The 20,142-nt window shown below is 51.2% G+C and overlaps 4 protein-coding genes across 4 annotated transcripts; all 4 read left to right on the forward strand.

The window, feature by feature from the left end:
• Positions 1-3,374: 3,374 nt before the first annotated feature.
• BO66DRAFT_444259 (uncharacterized protein) lies at positions 3,375-4,405 on the forward strand (the record flags this gene model as incomplete). The annotated part of the gene is made up of 4 exons (XM_025651580.1): positions 3,375-3,548; positions 3,900-3,997; positions 4,052-4,281; positions 4,359-4,405. The coding sequence occupies 4 exons, from the start codon at positions 3,375-3,377 to the stop codon at positions 4,403-4,405; spliced, it is 549 nt and encodes a 182-aa protein (XP_025497995.1).
• A 6,219-nt stretch (positions 4,406-10,624) lies between these two features.
• Positions 10,625-16,214, forward strand: BO66DRAFT_246068 (mitotic regulator LTE1). Its single transcript, XM_025642905.1, has 3 exons — positions 10,625-11,311; positions 11,396-15,792; positions 15,859-16,214. Exons 1-3 carry the CDS (start codon positions 10,932-10,934, stop codon positions 16,104-16,106), a joined length of 5,025 nt encoding a protein of 1,674 aa, XP_025497996.1. The 5' UTR covers positions 10,625-10,931; the 3' UTR covers positions 16,107-16,214.
• Positions 16,215-16,599, forward strand: BO66DRAFT_246069 (uncharacterized protein). Its single transcript, XM_025642906.1, has one exon. The coding sequence runs from the start codon at positions 16,323-16,325 to the stop codon at positions 16,524-16,526; it is 204 nt and encodes a 67-aa protein (XP_025497997.1). The 5' UTR covers positions 16,215-16,322; the 3' UTR covers positions 16,527-16,599.
• Positions 16,600-17,125: 526 nt separating this feature from the next.
• On the forward strand, positions 17,126-19,938 carry BO66DRAFT_336939 (DIL and Ankyrin domain protein; the record flags this gene model as incomplete). The annotated part of the gene is made up of 4 exons (XM_025644307.1): positions 17,126-17,297; positions 17,423-17,868; positions 17,939-18,343; positions 18,412-19,938. The coding sequence occupies 4 exons, from the start codon at positions 17,126-17,128 to the stop codon at positions 19,936-19,938; spliced, it is 2,550 nt and encodes an 849-aa protein (XP_025497998.1).
• Positions 19,939-20,142: the final 204 nt, after the last annotated feature.

Consider the following 20,142-nt stretch of genomic DNA (forward strand, 5'->3'; position numbering starts at 1 on the left):
GGCTTAGGCGCGGTTTCATCTATCGATCCATCTATCGATCCTTTCAATAATCGGTCGAAAGAGCGAACCTCGAACTGATCCAGCGCCATGCTAGGACCAAGTAGGCAACAGTATCAGGAGGCGGCGCACGAACCTAGCGTAGGTACTCCGTAGGTAGGTTGGTCCAACAACCTTTGCAGTGCCAAACTTTATCCCACCCAGATCATGATCTGTCATGATTCCGAAGCGACCTATCAATAGTTTACTTCCGGAGCAGTTACAAGTCGATTGCCCCGAGTGCCCAGGTTGCTCAATTACTAATCACATGGTTGATAACGACGGATGTAAGGTAAGTATGGTAAGTATGGTAGCAATGGTAATCTGTTCTGCGTTGATACAGTACCACGCAGATGGGAGTCGGTCGGGATTGCAGGTTTCCGGTTTCATCAGAGCTGCCAAGCAAGGAATAATACGCTGGTGGAGGGCGCTAAGGCAGGGGAAGTTGTGAGTCAGCAACCAGGTCAATTCCGTCCCAATCAGTTCGCGAAGGATGGCCGGTTGCGGACTCGACCTACCTTACTCGGTACAGATAGAAACTTACCTGAAGTACGGAGTAGCATCAAGTATCATGGCAAACTTGACGGGAACAGGTAAACATTGCGCATTCCATGCAACCCTCAGCGGGAGTGTGCGCCTCTCCCGGACATATCATATGCAGAGTGTTCGTAATGAGATGGTTCAGGGAGAGGGGATCTACAGGAGTGAATCTCGGGCATGCACCCCGGATTTGGCATGGGAAACTGTCTATCCAAATAATGATGCTAATTGATGAGCGGCAGCATCCGCGCAGCTGCATTGTCCCTAGAGTAGAGGATCCATATTGCATGCCACTGCCCTGCGAGACCTTTAATGATGAACCTTTCACAAGTGTGGTTAGCTCTACCCGAAAAGAGGGCGCTTCTATTGTTAAACTTAGACCTCATTGTTGAATGAACTATGCTCGCGTTGTCCGCAGATACTGGGATATAGATTCAGAGTGTTTGGGGTGGGTCAGACCACTCACAATTGTCCTACTTCGTACTCGATGCAGAACCCACGGGCGCTATACCAGGTCTCTTAGATCTAATCGCAAAGCACGTGAGATAGTGTTGCCAACTTGTATAGAGGCCTGCCGCATTCCTCGAGACAATGCAAGGGAATAGCCGTGAGGAATGAACGAGTCACAGACATTCCGGAAGGTGACATGTAGCTTGCATTCACGCGAGAAATCTGGGTGACAATCACATTGTTGAGACACCAAGACTCTATCGCAGCCACGACCGCATTTGGTCCGATAAGACTTTTACTGCTCGCTTTTGTTGGTCATAGACGGAGAATGCAGACTCAATAGCTGTGGGGCATGAATGACAGACCTGTGCTACGTATCTCTCTCATACTGACTACAAAAACCCCCCACCCCCGGCAAGAAGATTGTCGTGACGCCAGCAGAACTTTAACATTAGTCGCATTGATCTTAACTCGTCAATTGAGATAATGTCACAGGTAATTCCAGCGTTGAGGATGCACACTTGTAGATGGAATGATAGATACACCTATACAGCACAACACATAGTTACTCCGTACAGGGTCACAATGGTCACAATACCGGCTGCTTTGGTAATTACCAAGTAAAACCCACAGTTTGCGCCCCCCGGGAACCACGTGCTCCGCATCGTCTTGTATTGTTGGATCCTTAAATCGGTAGTGGTTTCACCATGGAGTGGCTTCCTTAGTGAGTGCCTGCGCTCTTCCATTGACCCCACACCCGGAGCAATCAAAGGGCCTGACAGGACGCACTGAGCTTCGCGGCACATTTACCTACTCAACAAGCAAATTGCTTAATGTTGCTGACGGTATAACCTACCCTTCTTGCGTGGTCGCATAGTTCCCAATTCTCAGAAATATGTTCCTTCCATCGAATGCTAGGTTTACTGACCGATCCTCAGGTCCAGCGATTGACTGCAGCTCCCTCAAAGTGCAACAGTCTATATCCCTTCTGTGTTCATTGAAGAGTATCGCACCATGCTAGACAAGCCTTCCCACACCTAGAAATCCTTTCGCCCACCCCTATTTTCCCAGTTATGCTTAGCCAGCTTAGGCTGTTGTGACCCCCACAGGCGGAGGGGGTCCTCTTCTGGTAAACGGGCAGCGTGGCACACCTCAGCCGGGTTTCCATGCATAGAAGCATACCCGTTAGAGGCCTGTTCCACCTCATTCATTGGCGAACCCTCAAGCCATTCGCGTGGTAAGAAATAAGAACTGTCAGTTCAAAATGCGGTCTACATCCGGGTTCCACCAATAATGTAAAGCTCTATGCTTTTTCCAACGGCCGCTGGGGACCGGAAAGGGGAGTGATGTGCGCCCACTGCATCCTCATCCTTCCGAACGCGAGCAAGAGGCAGATCATTGGTAAACAAACTCCGAGGTTGCATTGTCAGCTTGCTTACCTTCGGCCAGGGGATTTTCATTTGTCGCTAATAATATCCACAGCACAACATGGCGTGGTAATTTGTTGAATTTATAGGTGCTGGAGCCGACCATTCGACCTGCTCCAGCTCGAACCTCCGCACTTCTGTCGGTGAGGTCCGGTACGGATGCAGAACAATCTCGTAAGCACCCTATCAATATGTTCCCAATCGACAAGCGAAAGTGAGAATAAATTAAATCGAATGGACGATATGCCGCGGCTTCCCCGTATTCAAACTTTAAATCACAACTAAATCATAACTACCAGGAGCTGGCGAGACAATCCGGTCTTCCTTACCAAGCTCGAGCAATACTTGAACAACAGAATCCACTATCGCCACAAACAACGCAAGCTTTGGGATCCTGGTGTTGATCACAATGGCTTCGTTTGCCCAGGGGCGGTGGGCGGCCGAGACTTGACCAGGGTAAAGCGGGGGCGCCGAATTCTCAGCGAGCAAATCCCGTTCCTGTCAAGTGGATAGCTGAAGATACAGCTATGGCTCTAGTACGTAGCCTGCTAACCATGTTTCCCTGGGATGCCTTTGAGTGACCTGGGACGCTGCTGCTATCAAATGTCAGAATGCGGTTCATAGCATGCGAGCTCTTCTACCGCGATGGTCCTCCTTAACTCCCTCCCATGAAGGCCGAGGTCAAGTTAAATATTCATTCCGAGCATTTACGTGATGAACCCAGAATGGTGGCACTTTGTGTCTTGAGCATCGCTTAATTTTCCTGCTTGTGGTGCCGTTGGATTGGTAATACGTGCCTAAGATGGCCCAAGCTTCAAGGTCGTCTTATTGTTCATTGACAACTCTGACCCTATTGTGGGTGGCAATGAGTGAACATTTATCAGGAGGCCGAGCATAACATTGTTTTTATTTGTTGTGAACATGCGGTTCATCGTCTCTGGTAACCAGTCCCCACAACATGTGGCACTTCAACTCTTCATGGCGCGCGAGGCTTTGAACTATGGCACAGGCGTTCCATGGCTCGGTAGCAAGGATCGAGCCGAGCTGACTGGTCCTGAAGCTTTCCAGAACCCGATTGAGCTTCTGCTGTGTTTCGTACGAGTCATACGAGAGAATCATCATGTGGAGTCCTATGGGGGAGAGACATAACTCACCTCCAAGCGACGGACAACTACCGAGCAACCTTGAACCATCCTTCAGCGTGCGAAAATGGACCCATTTTTATTGCCCTATCCAAGCTTTATGCTCATGTTGTGACAGCTGAGTCATCCCCACAGGCTCAACTAACTGGTTAAGTACATAATGTAGTTACGAGTAGCTTAGCCTAAACCAGTGCATTAAGATTTCCTGGGGAAATCAGTCATTATGTCTCACTGATAAACGATAAAGAAACTGACAGACACACTCCGGTTGGGAAGGATTCTATCGCACTAAACTCTATCTCAGGCTGACTGCATCTTCCCCATCCTTTGCCATTACGTGGTTGCGCGGCGGACGGCCAGTGAAATGAGTGGTATGCAGAGCAACCAACTACCCCTGAACAGGTCAGTTCAGCCTACTTGAAGTCCGGCATACAATTGCCAATTGACACCATGTAGCAATCAGGATACACCACATTGTCAAAGCCAGCGATCAGACCGTTGGACCCCTGATATCGAAAAGAACCAATTGTACTACGAATATCCCGATGATCACAATGATGCCTTCAGCCTCCTTCGCGCTCTATGTGGGTATAGGGAAAACTCCTTGCTTGGCTTCGCCAGCTATGTCCTCTTCTCCATTCTTTCTTTTTTCTCGGCTGCCTACTATTTCTGGTCCCTAATGCCTTGTATGTTACCAGCCGTTTGATTTCATTACCCCTCGTCCGACTCCTGACCGGTGTTTTTCGCTGACGTACAACGGTAGACGAACCTTCACACCACAACCCGGTATCGATTGTCCTGGCCACCTAAACCAACAATTGCATAACACCCCTATTTCGGACCGTTTTGACTGTGCGAGATGACGATGTGTGTTATCCGATCGGTCACATTTGCAGAATCGCCACTTTAACACGACCCGGAGCGGAGATCTACATGCGTGGCTCTGCCATAAACAGAAAACAACATCAAAAGCCATGAGGGTCTGCCGCCTGAAGTGTCTGATAAAAGAGCTTCGGTACTGTTGGCCGCACCAATCAGCGCTCAAGATCATACGGTATGGGACAGTGATATTCATTTGAAATATGACAGGTCTCACGAGGCTGTTGCGCGGCACCCGCACTCACCCCCCCCCCGGTACTAGATCAGATCGACTCCAAAAAAGAATTACGACTAGTACAGTACTTGCTCCTTCCATGTACATACCCAAACAGGCTCGAATCGAAGGACTCTCTGTGAATGCCTCTTCTGTGGCCAGATATTCTCGGGCCCAGGTGCTCCATCATTCTGGAAGTTGCTTTACCCGGTCGACGGAGTGTTTTCAGCATGGAGCCGAGCTGGGCATGACTCCGCCATGGCTGTCTCCCAGGAAAGCTCTCCCACACGGTTGATCTTGCAGACAGCAACTTTTCTCAACATCTACCAGGGAGACCTAACACAGAGCACGAGTCTTGGCTAGTCTCGAGCAGATAGGCTCACCTTTCCACCAACTGAGCACATGCGGCCACAGGGTGGGTGATACGAGTCTTTAGTGGCTCACTCAGCCCACTCGGGCTACGTGCTGAGCGCAGTTCCATGAACAATCCATTATGGCGGTGGAAAACATACGATGGCAGGATACTGGTTAAAGCGCTCTGCTTCCGACCGGCAGCGATGGGGCATAACCTAAGTACGGGCTGCTGTTAATTCTTGTTTCACTAATTTGACCACTCGGCCACAAACTTGGGATGAGATGTAAGAATAACCTAGATTTTATGAGCTCTTCGAAAGCTAGCAGTAGCTTTGTTTGCAGGGGTAATTGAGACTTCTCATGGGTCTCTAGTCTGCTGGCCCCCGGGGGCCTTGACCTGTCCTCTCTCCAAGCTCAGGGAGACTTCTGCTTTCGCATGTGTCCAGTGCGGCTATAGAGTAACTCATCTGACATCTAAAAGATATGTAGTCTTGCTCAAGAGTAGTAATTATTACTCTGTACCAGTGACTCCTGACTACAGCCATCTCGTCCCATTGCCAGGGAGTTCCAGGAAGGGCTCCCCTAGGAATCATCAACGCAGGAACGCACTGTGATAACCCAGTCATACAATTCATTGGCAAAAGACAATAATAGCAAAGGTTCTCACCATCCACATCTTACCTGATACCAAGCTAATCAAGATGCCAGCCAGGTGCAGTTTTTCCGACGTTTCTGGGCTCCAAAGCAATGCCGAGATGTGAGAAGTTTATGTCTCCGTCATTGCTCGCTAGACGAAGTAGGAGTCACCACTTCATTGCACAGATCAATCAGATGGATAGTGGCACACGCCCGGGTTGCCTTCGACTTCCTCCGGACCGTCTACCAGACCCCCTGAGCGTATAGGCATGAGTTAGCAAGCACACCCGGTGACTTCACCAGCACACTCCTGACTGCTGCGGTGCAATGGTCGGGTTCTCGTCTCGATGAAGGGAGTTCCAAGCCCAACTTTGAAACCACATCGCACTTCACCACAAGCGAATGATTGCACGCTACCACCGCTCTATTCCCACGCCTCCCTCCTCGGTGGTGTGATAGTAGAGCCCGCTCGATCGCCGGATGCATTTCCTCGGAGTGAGTGATGGCTACTCCAACAGCGCAGCGCCAGCAGCATCCACTGTTCCCGAGCCGTTCATCCAGATGTTCTACATACCTCTTCCTCGACCAGTATAGCCATTCTCCACCACTCTGGAAAGCCGTTACTCAATAAAATAGTAAGCCTCGATAGACGACATTAAGCAAGTTATCAGCAAAGCCGTCCAATCGCCTGGAGCAGACCACGCTGGGGGGGGGGTTAAAATAGCTCTAAAATGCTGTGCAAAATTTTCCAGTCATGATATGGCTTCACAGGCCTGAGCAGAGTCTGACCATGTAGCCGTGGCCGCAGTCCCGGCTTTCTGTGCTAGAGGGGGCCTATCCAGCCACTCACTTATCTTGACCTTGGGGGGGGTTTCAGCTAACAGCTAAGCGAGCCTACATGGTCTCCCTGTAGTTCTTCCTGGAATTAGAGGCCGTGTGAGGGTGAGTTCGCCCTCGTCCGGCTCTCTGCAAGCATGCTGGATGAATGGCGGCTGGGGTTATTTGAGTAAATCTGGAGATGTATATCTCCTGGGCTTTGTTATTATCCCGCTCATATAACCCAAGAGAGAACGCCGACCTGAGAGACGAAGGAGAGATATCCTCGCCGCCTTAAGCTTATGGTGTTTCGTTTGCTTTTTTTCTGTGCTGCATAGATATGCGGCTCCAGTGCGTTCCTCTCAGCACAACTGATAGCCTGAGGAGCATGAGCAGGCTAACACAGTCCCCATGTGTTGCCCGTGACGTACCGAGCGTGGCCGGTCACAGGATAGAGTCAGGTTGTTGACTTTTCTGTGGTTTGTTGAGCTTCTAAGGCTCTTTGGAGACAGTATGCAGTGGTTCAGCACGGGTCTGAAGCAATGAAGATCTGATGCTCCTTTGGCCAGTCGAATTGTTGAGGACTTGGAAGCCCTGCAAGAAAACCAAGAGCGAGTGAGGCGGGTATGAAAGGCAGAAGGCAAAGCCGGGTGCTCACGCGGTAGAGGTAGACAGTGCTCTTGGTTAAATAGAAAGAGACATAGGAAACAGCAGAGGAGTAGGAAAAAGGAAGAAGCTATCAACGGTGAAGAGAATCATTGCACCCGATTAACGAATGTCGAGCATTTGACAAGACTCACGATACAAAGGTGCGGTTGAACCTTGTTCCTCTCAGAATATATAGCGGGTCTTCGAGCATGTTTAATTGCCTACTTGGATGGATGGATCGAGGCATGCAAAGCATCAGGCATAGAAGGCAGCCAGTATAACCACTACCGCTATGGTCTATAGACAGCGGCAGCGGCCGTGGTTGATCCAATAATAAGGAGTTCATGTAGGATAACCATGGAGACCATGTAACTGCAAGCACATGGTAACCCGTTCAATTGCTGCGTTGGGTGACACAACTTTATGAGTAGTAATCTTCAGAGGCTTCGATACATGTACAAGGTGGTTCGGCTTTCGCTCTGGCCGCCATTGATGGCCGCGGTCAAATCATACTTGAAGCTTATAAAATCACTCCTTCATGAATATTCCTTAGCAGGAATGTGGCGAAAGTGGTAAAAGTGCTTCTTCGTTATGGCTGCAAGTTCAATGTATGCTCCACGTAATCAGTATAGTTCAGACTGCGAGCGGGCAAATATCCTTGACGCGCAAGGCAATTTCTACGAAGTGAGAGCTGATAAACATCTCTTGAGATCTCAGTACAGATTGAAATTTGGGCAGGCAAGTCTGCAGATCGATCAGGTTACATTCTGTAGGTTAGTTATCTATCATGTGGAGGGAGTCATGAAGTGTACACGAGTACTGATCTCTGGGCCGCTGTACTGTACAGTCACCTGGAGTCCAGGTTGATGAGAAATGTATGAAGCGACCCGTGGGTCATGCACCAATGAGTCAGGTGGTTGCATACTCCACACGGAGTAGATTGTCAAGTCATGAAACATCGAAGAATCCAATTGACTTGTCATAAGTTCTAGCGCACCGATCACGACCAGTAGCGATAATCCTCGATGATATGTTGTCAAACCAGCTGTGGGTGATGTATAAATTTTCCGGCGTCGGGCAAATCGGGGCTTGACTCAAATGTCAAAGTGGAGCACATGTCAGGCATTGGTACTTTTAAGCAAGGCGACGAAAATCGACTGAACCTTGCTTGGACTGCATGCAGATAGATGTCCCTGGTCTTCGGGGCTGTAGTTAACTTGCTCCGGCTGACGGACAAAAGCAAAGAATCAATCCCAACAACGAATCGAGCGAGAAAGAAAGATCAGATTCACAAAGACTGCACCTCCCGGTAAATCTGGCTGGGACTGACCGGATCGGCTGGAGATCAGCGATTTTTTATACTTTGTAAGTATAGAGAGTTAACGGTCAGCCACATTCAGCCGACTAACCTTGGTTCCAGGTTCCGGAAACGGCAGAAATGGGCTGTCAGCGCGACTTTTTTTTCTCCACAGTCTTGAGGCAGCCATTCATGGCACTTAACGGCTCTAAGCTTGATCATGGATCATTTCTTAGTCTACCACCGAGTCTCGACTGAGCATTATTGAACATCCCTGGCGTGCAGCAGCAGCAGCAGCAGCAGCAGCAGCACTGTTGTGGAGTGGGACGCCCTGCCCCCCTTTTTTCAGCTGCTTTTGCTTTCCTCCACCTCCCCAAGTGTAATAAATGATAGGCTCATAAATTTGCCTGATAATCGTTTTTAACATTTGCTTTTTTGGGGCAATGAACACTCATCAGATCATGATTCTTCCGACTGCTGGTGCAAAGAACTTGCGATCACTGCCCTACTACGGATACAGTATGATGGGAGGATGACCAAGGCCATCCCTAATCCACTTCGCTTGGCCCACTCTCTCTCCTCTCGCAGCAGTTCTTTGTTAGTCTTGCCCTGACTCTGTTTCTTTTTTTACCTTTTGACTCGTGCCGTGTGCATCCCTGCCCCTTTTGCGATGCGATCTTTCCTCGCTCAAGTGGATGACACAAGAGAAAAATAAGTGGAATCTACGATTCGCGTGCGGAACTGCAGGTCAGATCTATCATCCACACATTCCCTTGGAAGGTTGTGATGGATCGACTTGAATGCCTCGTATCGGGGGTTTTTGGTATTCCTCATGCACGATGTTCGATCAGTGTCAGATTTGCTTCCTGCCCGGGTCTTGGTCCTGTTGTCTTTCCAACAACATCTCAGCTGAGTCGAGTGGATAGGTCGGGGCTCGGGAGTAGAAAATGCTGCAAGTGGGTTTCCCAGGAAATCTGGCTAGACGAGATGGATTCCAATCAATCTCCGCCGCCCGCCGGAGACCTGGGCTGGGGACTAGAATTTCCTCTTCAGGAACGGAATGACGGGTTGAAAATGACCTGACAACCCTGGTCAAGAAGGACTCGTCAACGGATCCCCTATAAGTTAGTATTTTCCATCCATTAGTTAACAAGTTGACAGAGGTAGTTAGTTAGAGGTGGCGAATGAGCGATAGTGGTCTCGACTAGGAAATTCTCAGTGGATGCGTGTAGAGTCGTCTATCCCACGATCTGTTAGGTCGATCGGCCTATCTGATCAACCTTGGTGTGGTTCTTGCTGGAAAGGAGATGACGATGGGGGGGGGATAGCGAAGGAGGCCGGCCGGCTTTGGCTCCGGTGGAGGACAAAGCAAGCAAGCAAGCAAGCAAGCAAGTAAGCAAGATGGAAAAACAAGGTACTCCGTAGGTAGCGATGTGGAAATTGGCAGTTGGCAGTATGGAAGTGATAAAGTGGTGGTAGGTTTAGGTAAGGACAAATGATGTCTTGACTCCGCAGAAGACCACGTTGCCCGTGTGTCGGGAATCCATGGTTCTTCTCACCTTGTTGTGCCTTGCCCCAAAAATCTGCTTTGGGTGGTGGTTTGGTGGTGATTTGAGTGGTTTTGGGTGGTTTTGGGTGGTTCTGGGTTCCGCCCTGCTGGAACCGGAACCTGACTGGGGCCTAAGGCCAGTGACGGGCTTTTCCCTCCCCTAACTTAACTGTTCTCCACACTACTAGTACTAACTTACTACCGCCGCCGCCTCCACCATTCATCCATCCGTTCATCCATCCATCCAATCCATCCATCCATCCATCCATCATCTTTCTTTTATTTACCATCTCCGTCCATAAGCAGCCCGTGTGCGCTCCAACCTTGAACGTATTTCCCTTCCTCTTCTTACATTCTCACACCATCCTCGCTCGGTTCTTAATTATTGCCGTCGCTATTATTACTACTACTATTATTATTACTATCATTATTGTCGTTTTTCTTCTTTTGGCGTTTCATCTTTTCTTTTCGTTTGTTGGTAGCCTCAACCATCATTTTATTCCCTCCCCTGATATTCTGACATTTGCTTCTGCTTCTGCTTTCTCAGGCACGGTCTTGGTGTTCTATTATTATCTACCAGCCCCCCCCGGTTACGTACATACAGTAATCGCCCCGGACGTGCTACTAGGTTGTTTCCCCTTCCATCTCAGTGCCGAACCTGCTCCGACTGTCGCGCTTCTCGTGCTACTGCAGACAGAATTCGCCAATGTTCGGCCTCCGTCTTCGCTGCGTCCGATAAACGACCTCTCTCGTGAACGCTTCCTGGTCATGTCGTTTCGCAGGCACCTATTGCGATCCCAACGTGGACTGTCCCTGTATTCTCGTTCCTGCTAGGTCGCCGCTCCAAGCCCTCGCGACTTTCCACCAATTCGGTGGAACAACAGCTTTTCTCGTCTGATACAGGTCGTCCACCACGCGTCTACGATTGGAGGGTGCTTTTGCCATGGCGTCTAGTTCAAGCGAGGCTGCAGGAACCCCGGGTCAGCTGCAGACAAGCATCTGTCCGACGTGGGTCGAACCGGGGCTTCAGGAAACCGCATATGGAGATGCAGATACCCGATATACGACATCCGATCTTCGACGCGCCCACACTGTAACACACGGCACGAACACCATGGACAAACATACCGCGAACGCCAAAACAATTCGGGAGCAGATAGCGACCTCCTTTCTGCGCGTCAAAGATAGTCATGAGCTCCTGCGGAAGCGCTCCTTCAAGCGGGCTAATCCCTCTAAGGCTGCCGGCGACTCCCTACCAGCATCCAGGGAGCCCAATCATTTCACAGTGGGTAATGTTGGCCAAAATGGGACCATTTTTCTCAGGTAATGTTTGTCCGCGGCTGGCCGAATTCGGTCATGCTGATCTCATGGGCAAGGAGCTAACCCTTCCAACCCGTTACCTCACAGGCCGATTCACAACCCATCGATCAAAGAACCCTTCCAGGCGCCTTCCGCCCCTCCTCTGAATAAATCTCGCCAAGAGCATCATTTACAGCCGCACGCACATACTGGACGCGGTGGGACCGAGCCCTCTAGGTGGTCGAACTCACAGCTCTCGGAATTTCGCCCAGATCTCATTCCAGAAGAAGACCCCGAGGATGACGAGTCGGTCGACACAGAATCAGCGCACTCCCAACGCCATCATCCTCTCCACCCTCGGCCTCGTAAAGTGCATTCATTCTCCACTGTCTCCGAGCAATGGTCCGAGCTACGTGCAGGTCGCCCGGGAGAGCTTCAGATATTCATCGATCAAGCAGCCGACAGACCTAAAACTGCTGATGAACCGCTACGACGCCCATCGGAGAGCGCCCTGATTCCATACCATCTGGGCTGGTCGCCACCAAACCTCGACAATGAAGCACCGCTGCACAGCTCAGTATATGTGAGGACATCTCTATCGACTGACATGCGCGCCTCAAATATCCCCCGAGACTACTGGATCGGCACTGCGGCGCCCAATGCTTATATCGGTGACCCAATGCGGCCTTCCTTCGTCGGTTCTTTCTTTTCTGGAACTGGTGCCATTGAGATGCCCCAGCGAGCGGCGATCAACGAGCACTCGGCCTTCTACGAGCCCAAGGAGCCGATTGAACCTTCAATCTTCGAGATTTTGGCTTCGGAAATGGACAAAGAATCGGTTGTGCGCTACATTGCCGGCACAAAAGAAATCAGCGCTGCTACCCCAGCACGAATTGTGGCACAGATATCTTCGGCCTCTTTCATGGACTACGAGCTTGTCTCGGATTTCTTTCTCACCTTTCGTTCTTACCTTGCCCCTAGCACACTCCTGGCACTGCTACTAGCTCGGCTCCGATGGGCAATCAATCGACCACAGGACGACGGCAGAATTATCCGAATCCGTACCTTTGCCGCTCTTCGACACTGGATTTTGAATTATTTTGCAGATGATTTTGTTCCGGATTACAGCTTACGAGCATCATTCTGCGAGATGATAAACAGCATGTACACTGATGTGAAGGCCCGGCAAGGAGGAGGAATGAGTGATCTGAAGATTCTCATCGACCTCAAAAGATGCTGGTATGGCAAGTGCTCAGTCTACTGGGACACCGCCGAACAGCATGTCGCATTCCACAGCCCAGAGATTGCTATCAGACCGGGCGGCCGCGAGGATGAAATCACTTTGGAAACCGGTGGTAATACCATGCTGGCTGTCGGTGGTCCGGAATTCAACATGGAGGCTGGTCTCGAACGTAGTGTCTCTCACACTGCTAGTCACCACCAGCGCAACAATTCTGCTACCACGACGGGGAGTCTCCCAATGACTACAATGAGTGACCGCAGCATTCATGCGACTTCGTGTTCTCTGCCGCCTAAATCTCCGAAACGACTCTCTTTGGCTGTGACCTCGAACAAAGCACCCCACCTTGTACCACTTGCACCCTTGAAACTGACATCCTCTCGGGATGCACTGCCTTCTTCACCTCTAAGTACCCGTCGCCATCCATATTCGGGCCATAAACACAAACGTAGCGGCAGCTTTTCCGACTCTGTCAGAGATGATCGCGCACCCTTCTCGTTCCTATCCCCGGGACAGCACCCTACCGTTTCTTCATATGGAGTGCTCAATTTAGGTAGTCTGATACGCGGCGAACTCTACCCTCCGGCGGAGTCGTACACGATAATGATGGCACCACCATCCCCTCCTCTACCATCGTCTGCTAGAGACAAATCCCCTAATCGACGAAGCACTTTCAACACAACAGCCAAACCTAGCTCTTCCGGGTCCGGTGTAAAAACCATCATTGGATCAATTCGCCGCGCTCTACACAGTCGCCATGGAGGACCTGGCGGTTCTCGCACCACGCAGGGACAAACGAACCCTTCTTATCTGGGGAAGACCTCGGCGCTTCCCAATAATGTCGCATTTGGCTCCGATCTATACCGTGATAAAAAAGCAACTGCGGCGACCAAACGGCGTATTAGAATTGACACGCTGTGTGACGAAGCCTTACGACAATACCGTGCAGCTGTCACTGACCAAGCGGAGACGAAGCCAGTCGTCTTGCGTTCTGAATCTCCACGGCATCCGACTGTAACGGCTGATGAGATAGAGCCTCACCTTGCCACACCCGGTTTGACCAGAATGAACAGTCAGCTAACCACAGGTAGTGAGTCGATTGTCATTGTGGATGGCACTGGCCTTGCGGTGCCGATGATGTCCGGGGCCCTTGGCTCGAATGCCGGCCTCGAAGAAGCTCCTCGGTTCTTGGATACAGAGACCTCCTCGCAGAATTTGAGGGCTCCATCCTTGCTCGCACACTCTCAACGCTCGACTCTAGCCACTGGCGAGTACTCACTTCCCATTTACCTCGACGAAAGCGAGTCTAGCCCTTCGACCAGGGCGTCCAAATTTCTTCGTCCTTCCTGTCCAAATACATCACGCAGATCATACTCAGTCGAACGCGGATCAGCATCTTGGAAACAAACCTCGCCCTCGCTGCGCCTGCGTAAATATGCGTCTTTCCAAAGCGGGATCTCCAAGCTGCGCCTCACGTTGGGTAGCGAGTCAGCCGTCCCAGTCCCAGGACAACACTCGCGGCAAGAAGTGGATAGACCTGCAGGCCCAATGCTACGCAGGCGTCCTGGCGGAGACCTTCGTCAAATGCGGAATGAGAGCTGTCCTCAATCTCGGGTTAACTCGGAATTGATGCTTTCTGATATGAGTTATCGCACTTCTGGTGCGGACAGTTTCGATACTCAGCTTGAGAACCTCGGCTCCAGACCTCAGACAAGTCTTATTCCACCGAACCCGCGATACTCTCTGATGACAACACATTCATCTCAGAACATGCGGCGCTCATTCGAGGCTGCCATAGCTCAATTCGCGCAAATCCCGGATGATGGCGATGGAGGCGTAGAATCAGCCTTGCTGAAGCTGGAGGGCAAGTGGCAAGGTCAACCGGCTTCTGACCATGAAGCAGTCCCCGTTGGAACAGAGACTTGTACTCAAGGTTATGCTCTTGGTAGTGTTTGTGAAGAGGATCGCTGTTATCAAGGTCAAGCTGTGCAACATCATCCGAGTTCGGCCAACGCTGCTGGACGACGCGAGACATTCCTTGGAGACAGCTTGACTTACTCACAGATACAGGGACGCCTCGTTCATCGTCGGGACAATTCCCGCTCGGTGGCAGAAACAGAAAATTCTTACAGCTCAATCCCGCTTCTCGAGCGGGGATTGAGTGATGATTCAATGAAGAAGCCAAACAGTCGACCATCGTCGAAAGTCGCTAGCTCATCTCGCATGCAAGCCAGCGATATCTCTACATCGGGCACAATGAATGTGGACTCATCACATTCGTCTCTTGATATTGTAAAGAAGACCGAGAGCTTGAATCGTATACCACGAGGTTCTACGCTTCCAACCGTTCCTCACGAGTCGCGCAAGCAATTCGGGCGCCTATCAGGATTATCCTCGGAGATTTCCGTGGACCTAGTCGATACACGAGAGGCGGTGGAGCAACGGCTATCTCTCGATACACACAGGCTGAGCGATATGTCCTTGGGAATTCCTACACATCCTCTTGCCCATCCGCCGTCCCCTCCGATGACCATCCAGAACACTCGATCGATCTCCTGCGCCACGCCTCTCAACCCGGTGTTGTTCCCAACAGAACCCCTGACGCCTGACCCATCTCCCAGAAACGCTGCGGAGCAAGCAGATGGCCGAGCCCTGGATGTGCAGCATGTATCCGGCGATGTCCTTTCCCGCTCTGAAAAGCACCGCCAACTCCCTCCGCCATTGAACAACAACACCGAACCCGACCATGTGCCATTTGTTCTCTCTTGCGAGTCTCACGTTCTTGCTCAACAGCTGACCTTAGTGGAGATGGCCGCATTGAGCGAGGTCGATTGGCGGGACTTGATCGATATGCGATGGAGCAGCGGCTCACCCTCAGCACTCAGCTGGATCCAATTTTTGAAGGAAGGAGAAAGTCGGGGCATTGATCTGGTAGTAGGCCGCTTCAACCTGATGGTCAAATGGGTGCTCTCCGAAATTGTTCTTACCCTCGATCTACATGAGCGGGCCCGGACGATTGCCAAATTCATTCACACGGCGGTCCACGCCCGGCGGATGTGTAACTACGCAACAATGCTTCAAATCGCCATTGCTCTATCATCTACCGACTGCTCCCGACTGCAGAGCACGTGGGCCCTGGTTCCCCCCGCCGATAAGCACCTGTTGAAGGACATGGAATCCCTGATTCAACCAATTCGCAACTTTCACGACCTCCGCGTAGAGATGGAAACGGCCAATGCTCAGGATGGCTGCATTCCGTTTGTCGGTAAGTTGTTCTTTGGGGCACTACGATCTCTGTCAAGGAATACGTGGCTCATCACTCAACATACAGGTCTCTATGTCCATGATCTCACTTACAATGCACAAAAACCGGCGCAGGTGACTACATACGATGGAGAACCCTTGATCAACTTTGAACGCTACCGTACCACGGCCAAGATCGTCAAGAGTCTTCTTCGTTTGATTGACTCCAGCACCAAGTATAAATTTGACCCGATCCCGGGTATTATCGAACGCTGCCTGTGGATCGCATCGCTCTCCGAAGAGCAAGTCCAGCTGCGCAGCAAGCAGCTGGAATAAACACTATTTACGGCTTGACATATGATGAACCATGTCGCTACACGATCAGACTTAACGAGATGACAAACATAATAATTTGGGAGGATGGATTGTTTTATTGCATGGAGCGCTCGTGATCATGTTGCGCCAACTACCTAATACCCCCGAAGATACCCTGGATCGCATTGGGCCATGGACGGACAGAATGGGTGTTGAAAATCTAGTTACTTGTCATGTATGTATGTTTGCTTTCTATGTATATTAATCTTGCATCAGGGTGCATTGGGATTGGACTGTTGTTCTGCATATCTGGTTCTGATTTTGGGTTTGTTTTATTTGTTTATCATTATTTTCTTTGGATGCAAGGAGAGAAGCATGACATGTTTGGATTCTGATGCGATGATGTCTGCACAATTATCAACCTTGTCAAGTCAATTGTAAAGGAGAAGGGGGGTTCTCATCCTTTCTTTAATAGTCGATTCTTTTTCTCACCGAAATGAACCATCAATTGAAGCAATCTAAATTAAATCTCAATGCACTGAGTGGTGGAAGTGGATAATAATATAACAATGCTACTGCGTACTCCGTAGCCAGGCTGCTTCTTTTCTTTTTCGGCCAGCCAGGAACTTTCCAGGGTTCCACTGCGCCCGCCCGCCCGCCCGCCCGCCTGCCTGAACACTCGTCATCTCTCTCGCTCGCTCCCTCATCGTTTCCCTTCTTCTCCCCTTCTCCATTCTAGTCCTTCTCCGATACTCGTCTCATGGATCTTGACTTCTATTAAGACGACTTATCCACTATCACTCACTTCCTCTCTCTCCAGCATATACCGCTCTCTCACAAAACCCCGTCCATCCGGCTCTAGACCATCCCATTCACACAGACGGGAAGACGACCCACCGGGGAAAGGAGGCTGTCCTCCATACCAACCAGTCTTGGGGCTGTCTCCTCCATGGAGCGAGAGCTAGTATACCTCTTCTACTCGGATTCTCCTACTCTCTTTTGCGACTCCGTTTTCCACCGTCATAGCCCCTTCATACGTCATGAACGACCCCGACTCCCCCCGCGGGGTGTCGGACGAGCTCGACCATAGCGATCCATCCTCGACAGACCTTCACGTCCGCACGCTTCCCGATGATTTACCTAAGTCTTTGGATGACCGCCGCTCTTTGCCAGTCCTGCAGCACGAGACGGAGATGTACGATGCCTGGCAAGGTGCGCCGCTACTTGATCCTCCTTTACCCCTCCTTCGTACCCCTCTCCGGGCTGCGCAGCTTTTCGCAGCTGTCACCCCGCCCTCCTGCGCATAGCAAATGGCTAACCTATATGCGACACTGCAGGTCAATCGCAATTTCTCACCACCCCCGTAGCCGCCAAACCCTTAAGCTTCAGCCTCACGCTCGATGATCACACGCATGACGAGGAACATGCCCTTCAAGCCCAGTATGGACGCGGTCTTGCCGCGGCCGCTATCGACGACGATAACGAATCTACAATCACAGCTCGCCTCGAGGATAGCGATGCCCGGTTGATGGAGATGCTTGCTGCGCAGGCGGCACACCGGGAAGTGGATTCGCTGGGTGCGGACGAAGATGCCATCGCCTCCGATGAAAAGCTGACTGAAGCGGAGAAGCGGGACATCCTACAGCGGAGTTTGAATATGGCGGCGAGTAATGGCGACGTGGAACGTGTTCGCAAGCTGGTGCAGGGCCAAGCAAAAGAGTACGTGGATGTCAACATGCCAGATGAAGAGGGCACAGTGCCCCTGATCTACGCTAGCTGCTTTGTATGTTCCGTGGCCTTTTCCCTTCCCCCGCTGAGTTACCGGGCGATGCAAGACTGACTACTCGGTGTAGGGACATCAGGACGTCGTGTCAGCCCTGCTTGATGCAGGGGCTCTTGTCGACCAGCAGGATCGCAATCAGTGGAGTGCCTTAATGTGGGCCATGACTAACCGACATAAAACAATTGCAAAAATTCTCCTCGACCACGGCGCATCTCCGGACATTAAATCCTCATCGGGTGGGACGGCGTTTGACTTTGCTCAGCCAGGAAGTGAGATTTCAGAGTACCTGCACGAAAATGGATATCATTTTGGACCGAGCGCCATCGAAGACGACTTTTATGACTCCGGGTTCGGCCATGGTCGCTTTGAGGAGGAAATCGCAGAGAACGAAATGAAGCGGCGTATGATGATGGAAGAGAGCGCGATCAACCTTGAGGTAGACCTGTCGAGCCTAGGATTGGACGAGAAATTCGACGTAAGTTGGATGGCAGATTCTCCGCTGATGATACTATGGCTAACATCGTCTCTTGATTGCATCGATAGTCGCAAGATGACGAAGATTTGGAAGAGGAGCAACAAGAGTTCGTTTGGGACCGGTGCTTGAACGACCAGATGTTCGTCTTCCAAGACAATGAGCTCGAAAAAATACTGAATATCATCATCACGAACATGACACCACAGCGATCACCCTCACAGAAACCGGTACCTGCCAACCTTTTATTCCTCAGCGCTCGTTACGCTCATTATCACGCCAGCCCCGAACTGCTGGCCACACTTCTGGTCTCCGCGACCGATAAAATCAACGACGTCGTGGAGCGTCATCAATGGGACATGACTATCCTGGCCTTCTGGATGTCGAATGCGACTCTTTTGCTCCACTATCTGAAGAAGGACGCCGGCTTGGTAGAAGCCACGGTGGAATTCCAGCTTCACCTGGCCGAGTTGATCAATGAGATCTTCATTCTGATCATCCGCGATGCTGAGCGTCGCATGAATAAGGTTCTCGACTCGGCCATGCTCGATCACGAGACAATTCCGGGCCTGGAGGATGTGCATTTCCAAAATGAATGGAAACTTTTCCGACCCAAGTCCAAGGCAAAAGCCCCCGAGCCGGTGGAGAAGCGCTTCCGACCACCATCTCCGCGACGGCGTGCGCAGGTCTCGCCGCGCAATATCACCTCCCTTCTGTCATCAACCCTGTTTGTCCTCGATTTGTACGATGTTCACTCCGTAATCACCACTCAGATCATTTCCCAGCTTTTGTACTGGGTGGGCGCTGAGCTGTTCAACCGAATCATGAGTACCAAACGCTACCTGGCTCGCACGAAAGCGATGCAGATTCGCATGAACGTCTCGACGTTGGAAGATTGGGCCCGGAACAACAATCGCCAACCGGAACACTACGAGAACGGCTCGACGTCCAGCACGGGCGAGTGCACCATGGACGCTGCGCGCAAGCATCTCGCCCCGGTGATCCAACTTTTGCAATGGCTGCAATGCTTCTCCTCGCTGGGAGATGACTTCGAGTCACTCGTGACGACTCTCCTTCAATTGCAGCAACTAACCCCGGCCCAGCTTCTGCATGCGGTCAAGTCGTATCGGCCAGAGGTCGGAGAAAAGGGACTGACCAAGCAAGCGATGAAGTTTCTTATTGAGCTGCAGCGCGACCCGGAACTGCTCTACCGGGAGCATGCCAAGCTTCAAGCGGCCCAGCAGCAACGAGGTGCGGCGCAGGCGTCAGCCTCTAGCGATGGGGGACGTCCTCAGACGCCCCTGGCGACGACCACGCCGGGCGATGCGGCCACCTCTTCTGACGCCTCGACGCGCGCCTCGATGGCATCCCCGGGGTCTAGTTTCGCATCTCCACGACCGGCCCTGATGGAAGAGCGGGCCGGTAGTCATGGGGTGTTTTTAGATCCGTCTTTGACCCTCCCCTTCTCCTTACCCACCAGCACGGATATGTTGATAAGCTACGGGGCTGGATGGGGAGGTACTAATCGCGAACGGGCGCGTAAATACATCCCAACAGTACCCCCGGAAGTGCTCAGTCGATTCGATCGTGACGGGTGAGGATGACAAGAAAAAGCACATGGGGCGGGGGGAGTGCGAAGCCATCCAGCTTTGTGTATCGGGATACCCTGGGACCCATTGATTACCTTCTTCGAGTATATACATTTATCTAGGATTTTTCTTTTCTTTCCTTCCTATTCCGCCACTCAGTCGCATTTTCCATGCACTTGCCTGTACTGAGTAGGAGTAGTTTAGAGTGGGCAG

The sequence above is a fragment of the Aspergillus aculeatinus genome, assembly GCF_003184765.1.
Source record: "Aspergillus aculeatinus CBS 121060 unplaced genomic scaffold BO66scaffold_87, whole genome shotgun sequence".
Lineage (NCBI taxonomy): Eukaryota > Fungi > Ascomycota > Eurotiomycetes > Eurotiales > Aspergillaceae > Aspergillus > Aspergillus aculeatinus.

Bases quoted from the DNA above. Each gene is read 5' to 3' on its own strand.
- BO66DRAFT_246068 (XM_025642905.1), top strand. From the start codon at position 10,932: ATGGCGTCTAGTTCAAGCGAGGCTGCAGGAACCCCGGGTCAGCTGCAG. The intron at 11,312-11,395 runs GTAATGTTTGTC...GTTACCTCACAG, and splicing joins AATGGGACCATTTTTCTCAG to GCCGATTCACAACCCATCGA. The intron at 15,793-15,858 runs GTAAGTTGTTCT...CTCAACATACAG, and splicing joins TGGCTGCATTCCGTTTGTCG to GTCTCTATGTCCATGATCTC.
- BO66DRAFT_246069 (XM_025642906.1), top strand. From the start codon at position 16,323: ATGTATGTTTGCTTTCTATGTATATTAATCTTGCATCAGGGTGCATTG.